This window comes from Molothrus aeneus, chromosome 13 (assembly GCF_037042795.1).
Source record: "Molothrus aeneus isolate 106 chromosome 13, BPBGC_Maene_1.0, whole genome shotgun sequence".
Classification (NCBI taxonomy): Eukaryota; Metazoa; Chordata; class Aves; order Passeriformes; family Icteridae; genus Molothrus; species Molothrus aeneus.
Window position 1 is genome coordinate 3,472,561 of NC_089658.1, and position 14,498 is coordinate 3,487,058.

Below are 14,498 nucleotides of genomic sequence, written 5' to 3' on the forward strand. Positions count from 1 at the left end.
CCAATCACAACAGGCCACGCCCCCCCGCCGCCGCCGCCGCCCGGGCACCGCGTCTGGACCACATGAACAATATTTTATTAATAATTTTTTAAACATTAAAAGATCAGACGCGAGGGAAAAAAAATCCAATAATATAGAAGGAAAAGGGTGTAAAAATACCGATTTCTGTATCCCAGCGCCCCCCGCCGCCCCTCACCGGCACATGAGGGGGGTCTGATACAACCCCACCTCGGCAAAGGGGCACCGCAAAGCCAAATCTGCATTAAACCCCCCCCGACACCTAAACCACGGGGCTGAGGGAGGGAGAGGTGGGAACCTGCCCCCATCCGCCCCTCCGAGTCCCAAGGGACAGCCCATCTTGGGATGCAGCTGAACACACACACATGGAAACAGTTCCTTCCCAGCTAAAAAAACCCAATTAAACTCGTCAGGAGGAAGGCAGGGAGGAGCCTTCCCTGGAGAAAGACTCATTCAAGGTTAGCTGGAGAAGGGCGTCACAGGCACTGTGTGACCCGGCGTCCTCAGCTGCCCCAAGCTGGAGCTGGAGCCAAACCAAAATCCCTTTTCCCCTCCCTCTCCTGGTCTCAAGTCACTGAGAAGACTCAGCCCCCACTGATCCCTTCTCCCCCTCTCCATGCTCAGGGCTGGCACCTGCAGGATCCTCCTGGAAGCAAGGGATGTGCCCTGGGGGGACCAGGGGAAATACATCCCCTCCCACATTCCCCCCTGCTCCCAGATTTTCCTTGGTGGCTCTCAGGAAGCCCAGCAGTTATGAGGTCAAAATACAGCATTGTGTGAGTGTAATAAACCAAAAGTACAGTTTCTGTTCTTAAAATTAACGACATCAACTACATGCATGTTACAAAACCCTCCCAAAACAGCAGATAATCAAATTCTTCATAGCAAAGGCCAAGAGAAGAGAGAGTAAAATCAAAAACCTGCTTCCCCTCATCTTCCTGCTACAGACAGGGTGAGGGGAGGAAGAGACAAACACCTGGAAGGTCCTGGAGAGAGGAATATTTGCCTCAGAGAATGTCTTCCCCCATCTCCCCACACCCTAAAACAAGACAGGGAAAAGGAATCATCCAAACCGTAGCTCAGCTGAAGCCAAGAAAAAAAACCTCTTCTCATCAGGAGTGTCGGCATCACAGAGCTCACATGGTACCCCCAAAAAAGTGCATTTTCAGAAAAAAACAAAAAAAAAAACAAAACCAAAAATAAAAATAGAAGGTTGGGGAGATGAGGGCAGAGGAAGCAAGAGGGAGGCAGCCCAGGAAGAAGGGCTGGATTTCCCAGGAAGAAGGAAGGGCTGGATTTGCTGGGCAGGGTTAGTTTCCTCTGAAAGCACTCTGTGCAGCTGAGGAGGCTGCCCCAGCTGCTGCGTTCTGGAAGCTCCTGTTGGTGAGGATGCCTTGGGAAAACTCCTCCTGGGCCCTCTGGAAGCTGGCTCCTGTGCGCCGATACAGGGAATGCACCTGGGGAAGAGAGGGGAGGGAAAGAGGGATTGAAATCAGCCCATGGCTGTGGGATTGCTGCACACACCCAGCTGGTCCTTGGCTAAGAGCTCCCTGGACAGCTGCAGAGCATGGGCTGCAGCCAGTGGCTCCATGGCAGATTTCAGGAGAGCTTCATTTGCTGAAAAATGTGGAGCTCTCAGCAAAATTAGTGGCTTCAGACCCAAAACTCCACACACTGTGATGGCTCAGGCTTAACCCAGTATTTACTGCAGGGCAGGACCTGAAGGTGCCATCAGGTATTTCCTTCAAGATAAAGGCAGGAGAAAAGAAGGAAGTACCAACAGAAAGAGGATCAGTCCAGCCTGTCCTTGGCTTCCCCCAAGCTCCATTTCTGCTGTTCCTGCAGAAATCCAGCCCAGCTGTGGGCAGGCAGGAGGAGGGAGGAGGGCTGGAACCAGTGGGAAGGCACTCACTGGGACCCCACCAGGGTTTGAAAGGCCCCACAACGCTGTGGGAGCAGTGACTGAAAATCCTTGAGTGCTGAACAGAGCCATGGCCACCTCTGCTCTGCCAGCTCCAGGCATGACAAGGGGCAATGGTTTTAAACTGCCAGAGGGCAGGATTAGATGGGATATCAGGAAAAAAATCCTTCTCTGTGAGGGTGGGGAGGCCCTGGCACAGGTTGCCCAGAGAAGCTGTGGCTGCCCCAGGATCCCTGGAAATGTTCCAGGCCAGGTTGGACAGGGCTTGGAGCACCCTGGGAGAGGGGAAAGTGTCCCTGCCCTTGGCAGGAGGTAAGATGAGCTCTAAGGTCCCTTCCCAAATCATTTCATGATTCTATGACTCCAAGGGGAGGCTACTTCCCACTTCAAGACTGTCCAAAAAATTTGTCATCGCCACAGGAAGCACAAGCAAAACCATTTTAATTAAAACCTCCTGACCCACCAGTGCCCCCATCCCATCGTCATTCCCAGGTGAGTGAAGGGAGGCATCAAACCCAGGAGCCCTGGGGGCAGCCTGAGCTCTGCTGGCCGCCGAGGCACTCACCTGCTTGAGGAGGAAGAGGGAGAGCACGGCGCAGAGCGTGAAGAAGGCTGCCACCACCATCATGATCACCACCACGGCCACGTTGCCGTGCACCTCCGACAGCGCCGCGATCCAGCCGCTGCCAGGGACAGGAGAGAGAGGGGCTGGGCATGGGCAGCATTGCAGCACAGCTGGAGCACAGCAGGGAGCACAGCCGTGCTGCAGGGGAAGGTTACAGGGCAGCACAAAACCAAGCAGCTGTGAAAACGGGAGCCTGGAGCTCGTCCAGGCCTTTGTTTTGGGGATAGAGTTTCCATTAGCATTTTTAGAGGAGGATTGTGCTCATCCCACCCACATTCCAGCCCTGTGCCCTCCCCTCAGGCAGCAAAATCAATACCCTTGGCGCCAACAGTGACTTCCATGGGCACCTTCTCAAAATTCAGCCAAGTGGGGTAAAGATAGGCTGGAACAGCTGAATTGGGAGAGATCAGCTGGCAGGTCTGGAGCCTGGACCTGGGTGTCACCCTGACAGGGATGAAAGGGTCAGGAGCAGAAGGGAGAGGCAGGAAGGGATGGAAGTGGTGAAACCCTGGCACAGGCTGCCCAGAGCCTTCCAGGAATGGCTGTTCCATCCCTGGAAGTGTCCCAGGCCAGGCTGGATGGGGATTGGAGCTACCTGGCATAGTGGAAGGTGTCCCTGCTCATGGATGAGATGAGCCTTAAGGTCCCTTTCAACCCAAAGCATTCTGTGATTCCATCATTCCAAGTTCCAGACACTGGGAGGTGTTGAAGAGAAGGGGCAGGGAGAATTCACAGAGTTATCAGCACTTGGCTGTGGCTGAAAATACCAAGACACCTCACACAGAACACCTTCCTGGGTGATGGAGAAAGGAACCTTTCCAAGTGCTCCACCAGCACACCGTGTGCCAGCAGCAGGAGGAGGGATGGGTCTCATCCCATGTGTGGCACCGCTCCTGGCAGCACAGGGAAGCAGAAAGGCACACCACACACTGCAGCCAAAAATAACCCACGCTGGCTGGCAGCAGGAAACGGAGCAGAGAGCTGCAGGCAGCCTCTCCCGGCCAGACCGAACCCCCTCCCCATCCCCCGTGACTCAGGCAGGGGGAGGCGGGGACAGCGCTGCCCACGGGCCCCTCTGCAGGCACAGGGCAGAAACAGACAGCAGCTCCTGCCTGGAGGCTGCCCTGGGACAGGCACCACGGGCTGCTAACCTTCCCTGAGCTTCCTGACTCCAGAACAGACTGCTAACCTTCCCCTGAGCTCCCTGAGCTCCCTGACTCCAGAGCAGGCTGCTGACCTTCCCCTGAGTTCCCTAAATCCAGAATAGGAGCTGCTGGCCTTCCCTGAGCTCCCTGACTCCAGAAAGGGCTGCTAACCTTCCCCTGAGCTCCAGAACAGGCTGCTGACCTTCCCTGAGCTCCCTGACTCCAGAACAGGCTGCTAACCTTCCCTGAGCTCCAGAACAGGTTGGTGACCTTCCCTGAGCTCCCTGACTCCAGAACAGGCTGCTGACCTTCCCTGAGCTCCAGAACAGGTTGGTGACCTTCCCCTGAGCTCCAGGACAGGCTGCTGACCTTCCCTGAGCTCCCTGACTCCAGAACAGGAGTTGCAGCAGGGGCAGCAAGGTGAAAGGAAAGGCTGTGCTCTCCCTGCAGGGCACAGCTGCTGACATGAGGCTGCTGGACCTGCTCCAAAAGCTCAGGCTCACCCTTCTGGACAATGTCACTGAGAAAGGGAGAGGCTAAAAGCCTCTCTGCTTATCTCAGCCCACCAAGCACATGCTCCAGAGGGATTCAGGGAGAGTTTGGGGACAGAGTCAGGGTGGTAGCAGCAGTATCAGGCTGAGCAGTAGCCAGATTTCAGGTCAGAAATCCCTCAGCCCCACAATGCTGTCTGGGAAGGCTCCAGTTTGAACAAGGCAGATCTGGTTCACACCAGAGGAGCAAATATGATCTGTACTGAGTGAGGGAGAAGAGGCACAGAAGAGTTCTCACAGAATCACAGAACAGTTTGGGTCAGAAGGGGCCTCAAAATTCATCACATTCCACCTTCCTGCCATGGGCAGGGACAATTCCCACTATCCCAGGGTGCTCCAAGTCCCATCCAACCCAGCCTTGGACACTGCCAGGGATCCAGGGGCAGCCACAGCTGCTCTGGGCACCCTGTGAGGGAAGGATTCCTGCCCAATATCCAGTAATTCACATTCTCATACTCCTTCACATACTGGGATTAGGACAGGAAGAGCAGAGAAGGGAGGCAGCTGGGACCTGCCATGAGCTGAGAGAGGAAAACCACAGCAGAAAGAACAGGCAGCTGTCAGAAGCAGGCCCCAAAGCTCCTGCCAGTCACAGCCCTGGTGAGAAAAGGGATATGTGACATGGCAGGCAGTGAAGCCAAGCTTACCTGTCTCCCCAGCCAGGAATCCCAACAGCCTGGATGATGTAGATTGCTATTTGGCAGAAGAAGATGAAAAAGAAGACGAAGAAGCTGAAGGAGCTGTCAGACCTGCGGGAGAGATGGGAACAGGAGTGAAACCTGTGATCCCTGCACTGAGTCCCTGCTCTGAGAGGAGAGAAACAGCTTCAGTGAACTCTTTTCTCCAGGGAAGAGCTGCTGAGGGGAGGAATTTGGGCACCTAAATGTGTCCACTGGTCTGCCCAGAGCAAGATGGTGTAAAGGCAGCTCCCTCAACAAACACAGTGTGCTCCACGTCAGTGTACCAAACAGTGTCTTAGGAATTAATAAAGTGAATAAAAAATGAATTCAAAGTGTCCTCTGTCTGCCTAGGCTTGGATCTCAGGATGAAAAAGGATCACCATAATTAAGTTCTATCAGACAGATCTAATATGTTTAGCAACACAGTGGTTTGGGTTTATCTAATGATGCAAAGAGCTGGAAAAATCCTGAGGGCAAAACATGATGGGAACAGATAAACCCAAAGCTCCTCCCACTAAGAGATACATCCCTGTTACAGAAAAAAACAACCCAGTACTTGCCTGAAAGCCTTGTAAATCGGTCGGTACCAACAGAGAAAGGCACAAGGGGTGAATAAAATTAACCACAGAATGGAGAGCCCAAAGTCCACTCCTCTGCTGCTGTCCACTGTGAACCACGCCAGGCAAGCCAGCAGGTTTAGGAGCAGGGTGATGGAATGCACTGTTTGGGGTGGGAGAGAGAGATAAACAACATCAGCAAGCTCTTGGAAACTCCAAAGCATCCCCAGTGTCTCACTGAACACAGGGAGAGCTGCAGAAATTAAGGTGACTTTGGGCCATCTAATTTCCCTGCCTCCCTTGGAAGGGAAACAGAGCTTGACCTAAGAAGCTCATCTGATGCTGCTCCTCATGGCCAAATCTTAAATAGGTGCTCAAGCTTCCATTAAACAATTAAAATTTTGTCATGAATGAGCTATTCCCAAAGCATAAATTCGAGGTTCTTCACATTTACCTTCATAAGAAAGGAGGGAAACCTGATTTTAGCCTCGCAGACAACACCAACAGCATTCACTGCGTGACACAGCTCAGCTTTTCACACAGAACCTCCTCCAAAAGAATTCTGACTGCAGGTGAGGCCATTACTTACACATCCACAAGTAATAGAGCATCTTGCATATCCTCTGGTAGTCAGCTGGGATGTCTGCAGAGAAGTCCTGATAGAAGCAGGGCTTGATGGGACACCTCTTGGGGAGAGGAGGCCAGTTGTTCTGCCTCGCTGTGGGAGGGAGGAAGGAGCAGCTCTTCACTTGCTCTTCTCTCATTCAAAGGCTAATTCCCACCCCAGAATTTCCAAGCAGTTGTTCAGCTATTGTTTAATTCATGCATTAAAACCTTGGCAGAGCCCAGGGGTTGGGCAGCTCCTACATCTGAGCAGGCAGCACAGCAGGAGTGGGATAAACTGCTGGCACAGCAGCTGGGTGCAGGGGTTTTCCCTGGAGGAAAACAGAATTCCCCTGCACTGGCCAAAGGGCCATCACAACCACCATCACCCAGCCCTGCAAGCCCAGATTCAGCCACTTCAAACCAAGATTAGGGGAAAAATACTGGGTTCCTGTGGTTAAGAGAGCATTGAGGCTGAGGAGAAGAGCTTTGCTGCTCTCAGTGAGAAGCCTCAGCGTGGCAGAGTCACTCACCAGCTCTGACACGGGCACAGATGAGTGCTTGAGAGCTTTTGGTGGTGAAATGCAGCTGCTTGAGGGCAAGGACCCACCAGAGCGAGCCTCCAGCATCCTCCCTTCCCATCTTGGAAGCTGTGGATGCCAGGCACTGTCCCAGAAGGGCTCCCACAGGGAGTTTTCCTGAAATCCTGGCAAACCAAGGGACCCAGGCTGCCCTGGGCAGGAGTCAGTACTCACGGTCGATGCTGGCTGCGTGGCTCTGCAGTTCCCTTTCCTTCTTCTCCAGCTCAGCTGCCTTCCTCTCTAGCTCTGCCTGCTGCTGGAGCAGCCCTGCCTGTGCTGCTGCAGCCACGGCCTGGGGAGGGGACAAACATCAGAGAGGTCAGCCCTGCCCTGGGCTGTGGTGGCACCACCGGGTGCCAGGCTGGGAAGGAAGCAGGGCACAGGGTGACATGAAAGCTCAGCCCCTGACAGCTTGGGCACAGGGTGACATGAAAGCTCAGCTCCTGACAGCTTGGGCACAGGGTGACGTGAAAGCTCAGCCTCTGACACCTTGGGCACAGGGTGACGTGAAAGCTCAGCCTCTGACACCTTGGGCACAGGGTGACGTGAAAGCTCAGCCTCTGACATCTTGATTCTGCCACTGGAGGACAAAATCAAGTTATCCTACAGGAAGTTAGGGCTGGAAGCAGGAGCTTATCCACAGCTTCTTCTATCTCACACTTCATCTCACTGCTCTGAGCTCATCATTACAGAATGGTGAGCAGGGCTCCCTGGCTTCCCAGGACAATTCCCTTCCAAGCTGCCTACCACACCTCTTAAGGATCTCTTCTACCTGTTTTGTATTCTGAGAAATGATTCTTTCTCCCAGTTCTTTGGATGAGGTGGTGCTGGCAGCTGGGTACTTGCATTTATTCTCCTGGCACTGAGCGTGTCTGACCAGACACCAGAACTAAGCTAAAAGCATTAGCAGGATTCATTCCAGGATTTCCAGGGGGAAGCCAGAGCCAACAGGACACAAGGCCAAGCAAGCTCTGCCACCAGAGGGACAGGGAAGGAGATATAAGAAGAACTCTATGTGTGTATTCCCTACAAAGATCTGCCTTGGAAATACAAGTTGAAAATCCCACCTGCAGCTTCCCAGTGCCCAGCCCAGGGAATGCTGTGCTCCCAGAGGCCCTGGGAGCTGGAGGAGGCTGGGAGGGCAGCACAGAGGGGCTGTACCTGTGGTGTGGGCTCCACAGATGTCTGCAGCACAGCTGGCTGTGAGTGGCCCGAGGGCTGCGCTGCCGGCGTCGTCCGCGCCGCATTTGTCTGCAAGAGACAAGGGCCAGGAAAAACAGGGCAGGAGAAACACAAAGGGCTCTTGGTGAATTGTTTAAAGCAAAAAAAAAAAAAAAAAATCAAACAAATCTCGCCTTCCTGCCCTCCTTCTCCCACCTGGCTCATGGCAGCAGCCAGGGAATAAGGATGAGGCTCTCCCAGCCATCCCTCAGTGGCAGGGCCAGCACATCTCCCAGCCCAGGGAGCAAATAAATGCTGCTGTGCCCTGCCACAAACCATCTTCCCCTTCACACTTCATGGGGCTTCCCTGGGAGCCAGCAGCCAGCTGGAGAGGAGCTGTTCCATGCCAGTGGAGAGCTCCAGCTGGGAGCTCATTACTGCTCCAGTGCAGAAGCAATTTCCCACTCCTGCACACCATGAGCCACATCCACAGGGAAATCTAGAGTTGTGCTGTGATGGCCCTGATGAGGGGAGGGAATGATGCACCTGACTCCATTGATATTAGAAGGTTAATTAATTACTTTATTATACTATATTATTCTATACATCTAAAACTGAATCTGCCAAGTACTCAGCTCTGCACACACTGCTTACCTTGCCCTGAACCTCGTGACTGTCACTCAACAGTCCCGACACACACACACTCTTGGCCCTGACAGGCCAAGGAAACAAAACACCATGACTTTGAGTAAAAAATCTCTATGTTGTATTCTACTTTTGCACAAACACAGGCACAGCAAATGATAAGAATTGTGGTTTTTTTCTCTGAGGTTCAGAGAATGTGAACCCCAGAAATATTCTTGGGAAGAATTGTGCCTTGCTTTTGTCTGTGAATAGAAATGTGGGGCTACAGAAATCAGCTGTGAGTTCCTCTTTTTTTTAAGCTGCACCTATCAAGGGACCTTCTACACCACTAAAAACACCACCAAGCACACAGAGCACAAGGACACATGGCACATACCCGCTGGGAGCTCTCAGAAAAGGGGTTGAATTCATCCAAGCCACTTTGGCTGGTGTTTGTGAGCTGTGTCACCGAGGGGTCCTGCAGGGAGAGAGCACAAGGAGAAATCAGCACTGGATATGGGCTATCACCACTGATAGCACTGAATTGTTCAGTTTGGAAAAGGCCTTTAAGAACATCAAGTCCATCTTATCCATGCTGCCTGGTTTCCATCTGCTTGTTAGCTGGGAATTTGAGGGGGTGAAACACATCCCTGCCCCAGGGAGATGGCCCTGGCTGGCATGGAGTTTAAATATCCAAGGAGATGACTACCAGCAAGGCAAGACTTGTCAGCAGAAATGATCTCCTGTTCAGCCAAGAGGGATGTCTGAACAACCACAACGTGCTTTTGGCACAAGAATACTTTGTGCAGGTTACTTCTGCTCACCTACAGCGAGTTATTCCTAATTTCCAGGGATTTGGATTCATCCACCTAAGGTCAGGATGCTGCTGGGCCTCACAAAGCAAGCATAGAGCCACATAAAACGAGGTTTCAGATGCAGCTGATCCTGGCTGAGAGATGCTGGCAAGCTAAAATGCCAATGATTGCTCTGGATGAGTGAAACACTCAGGAAAATTGAGCTGGAGGTGTGACACCAATTATTTTAGGAGGTTTTAATGCTGCTGGCATAACAGCTCTCACTTCCACTCACAGCACCTCCCACTCGTCTTTTAAACATCCTCTGATGTTTAAAAACAGGCTCTGTGCACCTCAGAACACCTCCCTCCCCTCACCTACAGGGTTTTTACACAGCTGTTTTTATCTCCTCTTTTCCACACCTACTCCTTTGCATGCAGAGGTTCCTCTTGGGCAGCCAGGTGCTGCCCTCTGGAGCACTCCTCTCTCACTTATCCCAGAAACGAGGCCCTTTTGGAACTCGGAAATCCTCCTGGCCTGGCAACCCGAGAGCTGGGCGTGGCTCAGAAAATTAAAAAGTGGCTTCTCCTCCCTCCCTCAGCACCTCGTGTGTCCAGACCAGCCCTTCTAATTTGGTGCTCCATGGCGGGGAGAAGGAACCGAGGCTGCCCCGGGGTGTGTGGGGCTGATGGAGCCGGGGAACGGAGGAAAATCTCTCTGGAGCCATTCCCAGGTGTGAAAAATGCCTATTTTATGATTGGTTTTTTGCAAATATTCAAATGAATATTATACGTGTTGTGTTAGAAAGTGATGCTGTATTAATTTTCTTAAGCAGTGTGTTAAATATAGTTTTAGGTTATAACATAATGTTAAAATGGAAACTATGCTATGTAAGATACTGTTTTTAAAAAAAGAACTCCCAGCAAGATATCAGCCACAGGACACCTCAATCTTTCAGAGAAAGAGAATTTATTGCCCTGTTATCAGAAGAAACAAACTTCTTCCTGCCTTGCTCAGCCCTGAGATGCTGTCAGGATTCAGAAGAAGCTGACACTGACCTGACAGAATCCTGTGTTTGAATGGAATTTATGCATCATGTATGAGGTGTATGAATATGCAACAGGTTATTGTTTTTAAGGGTTAATCCTGTTAATGTGTGTCCTTTTTCGGGCTTATGCTGCCCAGAAAAAGGTACCCAGACATCCATAACTCTTTGTTTCCATCGTCTGATATTGTCCTAATTCAAACTGTCCAAAATGTTTATTACTCTAATTATATCGCTATTTTTATAACCATTTTATTACTATTAAACTTTGAAAATTTTAAAAAGAAGCGATTGGCGTTTTTCACACGGGGCTCTAGCGCAGCCTGGCGCTGAGCAGGAGGCACAGGGAGCAGTTAATGAGTAACTGCAGAGCTCCTGCAGGGCAGGCACTCCCCACCAACAGGTCACACTCGTTTGTGAATCACCTCTCATTCTCCGATACTGCTCAGGTAAGTTCAGCTCCCCAGCGAGGAAGGGCTGCAACAAGTGGGAAGAAGCAGAAGGACTGCCAGGCTGGAGATAAAAAGTGCTTTTATTTCACTCCTGACTCCTCTAAAAGCTTCAGCTGTGCAGAGATAAGGGCTGTCAGCACAAGTTTACCCTTCCCCTCATGCACAGCAGCACTGCACATCAGCACAAACCCTTTAGTCCACATTAAAGTCCAGCAGAAAACAACTGCACAAGGAAGAGAAACTCCCTTTAAGATGTGGGACGTGGAAAGCGAGAGCTGCATAACCCTCCAGAGAGCCTGGGTGGGCAGGCTGGGAACAAGGAAAAATGCTACAGTACCACTGGAAAACACACATTTTACTTCCCTTGGCTCATCCGCACCCAAAAGAAAGCTGGAGGCTCTCCAAGGGCAGGGAGAGCAGCACCACGTCTTCAGCTGCACCACAGTTTCACTCCCAAGGTAGACAAGCTCTCATCTTACTGCACAGCTCTAAAAAAAATCACTTAATTAGGCTGTAAGGCCAAGGTCCAGCAGCTGGCCTGAACTTGCCTGCTATTGTGCAAGCGTGTCTAAAATAGGAACCCAAAGAGCAGAGAATTTGCAACAAAGCTGAAGTGTTTGGACACGTGCCTGGGGAGGGCAGGAAGGAAAGCAGAGGGTGATGCACGGGCAGCAGCTCCTGTGAGCCTGGAGCAGGCAGTGAGGGATGAGCGAGCCCCAGGAACGCAGAGATCAGCGAGGAGTTGCCCACAAACTTCATGTTCTACAGCTATTTTCTGCCAGCTAGGCAGGAAAAGGCAGCTGACCCTCTTGAAACAAGCCTTAGAAAGGATCAGGGGACAGGGATTTAATTCAGAACCTCTTGGAGCCACAATAAAGGTGTCCAGCCACAAAGCTCGTGCTCACAGATCAACAATTGGCTCAACCTGCAGGGTGCCATCAGCAGATCCCATTTGCTGCCCTTCCAACCATCACTTCCTCGAGTGCCAGGGATGTGTGGTGCTGTTTTTCATGGCTTCAGATGCCCCCAGCACAGAATAACTCCACATCTGGACCAAACTGCACTGCCAGGAATATTAAAATTATTTTCAAATGCAGCTTTAATGCAAATACAAAGTTGCTGTCATGCTGCTGAAAGGTTTGGGTACAACAGGTTTGTGCAAGGAATTCTATTTTTTTCTTTTCTTTCTCTTCCCACAGATTAAAGAAACAAAATGAGAGGTCTCTCGAGATGAGATCAAGGAAAAAGAGCTCAACCTAGAATCACCTGGAACTGAACACATTTGTCAAAATATCACAGTATTGCCCCAAATATAACCAGTCCTGCAGACTAAGGGTGCTGCCACTGCCTGGGAGATGCACTGAGAGAAACCTTGAGGATTTTGTTTTTGGTATCTCTGGAAAGGATGGAACTTTCCAGCTCTGTCTGAAGCTGGAATCAAAGTTCTGGAGGCAGCTGCCACTTCCAGCAGGTTACTAGATAAAGGAAGGAAGTTAATCATCTCTCATTAACTGGTTACAATAAGTAACAGAGCAGCCAGAGATATTTTTAACAGGACCAAAGCAGCTTATTTCACACAAAGCTTGAAGGACATCATGAACAAAGTCTCCTGAAAAGGCAGAAACCCTGGTCACATCAAGATTTGAGGAGGATGAAGCACTGAACTGGGAGCTGCAGCAAGGAGGGACAATCCTGGTGCTGTGGCAGGAGGGATCCACGGGCTGGGAGGGTGAGGAGGCTTCTGCTCCTTCCAGAGCATGGCAGGGGCTGTCAGTGGGACACTGTCACCCCAGCACAGAGCCAGCACCTGGATCCAGCCCCTGGCAGGGAACAGGCTGTCCCACAGGCTGGGATTCCATTTCAAACCTGACCAACGAGGCTCCAGGAAGCAGCAGTCAGAAATTGCTCTCAACCAGCAGCTGGGGACTGGGGAATTTTTCTTGGGAAAAAAAAAAAAAGGTAAGACAAAAACTTGCAGTCCCGAGAGGAGGGTACAGAACCTTCCACAAGGATCAGATGAGCTGCAAAGAGCTCTCACAGGGGAATCCACAGTGGGACATGTGTCAATCCTTGTTAAGTGAGCCTGACATGGGAGTTACTGCCTGGAAATCACCTTCAACCTTTTTTTGTTTGATCAGTGAATAAAGAGTGAGCACGGCCCTGTTCTGCCAGATACCAGGAGAGCTTTAACGTGCACAAAGCAGCTGAAGGGAGATGACAAGAAAGATGGAGACAGACTTTTTACAAGGGCCTGAAGTGACAGGAGAACAGAGAATGGCTTCAAACTGACAGAGATTAGATTGGATATTAGGAAATTCTTCCCTGTGAAGGTGGGGAGGCCCTGGTACAGGGTGCCCAGAGAAGCTTTGGCTATCCCTGGATCCCTGGAAATGTTCCAGGCCAGGTTGGACGGGGTATGGAGCAGCCTGGGACAGTGGAAGTGTCCCTGCCCATGGCAGAGGGTGGGACTGGATGAGCTTTAATTTCCCTTCTAACCCAAACCACTCTGTGATTCTAGGAATATTTACTTCCTCAAAGCCAAAGTGAGAAATCCCATGTCCATGAACAGCAATATATTCCATCCCCCAGAATGAACATCAGAGGAACACGATCATCCCAACTCTCCCCATTCCTGAGAGTCACAGGACCATGTCAAAATGAAAGTGAGGAAGAAGAGAAAGAATTTTTTCACTCTGATTCCTCAAAAGACTCAGCTCTATCAACAAACAACTTCTGTTTGGCTCAGCCCTGAGATCCAAGGTCAGGAAAGCACTCCTTCCCATGGCTCACATCCCAGGCAGGCAGCAGAGGTGAGGCTGGGCTCCAGACCCTGGCTGTCACACAGAGGCCGTGCCAGGCCATCTCCCTGCATCAGTGACCCCAATTTCCAGAGGTTAATCCCAGAGAGGAGAAACCCAGCGAGCACACACAAAGTCCTCAGTGACCTTAACAGCAATCCTCTGCTTTGAGCCATGAAATCCACAGCTGTGCCACGGGAACTCATTTTAAAGCTGAAGCGCCTTAAAAACAAACCCAGAGAGACACAGCGGACAACCAGCCCACCGTGCAGCACGGCCGAGAGAGCTCCAGCGATGGATTATTTTTAATAAACCCTCGGAGCAGGCATTCCCAGCTGGGTGGGAGAGCCCCCCTCGAGGTGAGAGCAGCCGGGTGCGGGGACACAGCAGGAGGGACCGGGGGGGGTCACAGCAGGAGGGACCGGGGGGGGGTCACAGCGCTGTGGAAGGGGTTCGGGACCCCCGGCCGTGGCGGCACAGGGGGCTGGGGAAGGGGCTGCAGAGAGGGGAGGAGATGGGACCGTGACCCGCGGGCAACCGGGGACGGGGAGCGGGACCCCGGGCTCGGCTCCAGGCCGCCCTCAGGGCCGGGGGTCGCGGCCGCCTCACGCCCCCCTGGTCCCGCCCCCTCTCTCTGATTGGCCGAAGCGCGGAGGAGCGGCTCTGCCATTGGCCGGCGGCGCTTCACTCAGTGCCACGTCCCGGCGTGCGGGGCACGGGGCCCCGGCCGGGCTGGGCCGCGTAGGGGGAGGCCGCCCGCAACCCGCGCCCACCTGGAAGGGGTTGATGTCCACCGGGTCGGCGAACGGGTTGGTGTCGAAGCCCGACATGGGCGCGGTCCGCTCCTGCTCCGCTCCCGCCCGCCGCTGCTCCTGGCGCTTCCGGGGCACCCGCGTGACCGGGAGCCGCGTGACGTCAGGGCGGCGCGCACAGCTCGCGCGGG

General features: G+C 52.3%; 1 protein-coding gene across 1 annotated transcript; it reads right to left on the bottom strand.

Annotated features, from left to right (window-relative positions):
- Window positions 1–783: 783 nt before the first annotated feature.
- SCAMP2 (secretory carrier membrane protein 2) lies at window positions 784–14,472 on the bottom strand. The gene is made up of 9 exons (XM_066558557.1): window positions 14,329–14,472; window positions 8,864–8,944; window positions 7,843–7,932; window positions 6,856–6,973; window positions 6,087–6,215; window positions 5,501–5,660; window positions 4,908–5,009; window positions 2,505–2,622; window positions 784–1,475 (listed from the first exon to the last, which is right to left on the bottom strand). The coding sequence occupies exons 1-9, from the start codon at window positions 14,383–14,385 to the stop codon at window positions 1,329–1,331; spliced, it is 1,002 nt and encodes a 333-aa protein (XP_066414654.1). The 5' UTR covers window positions 14,386–14,472; the 3' UTR covers window positions 784–1,328.
- Between the last annotated feature and the right edge of the window lie 26 nt (window positions 14,473–14,498).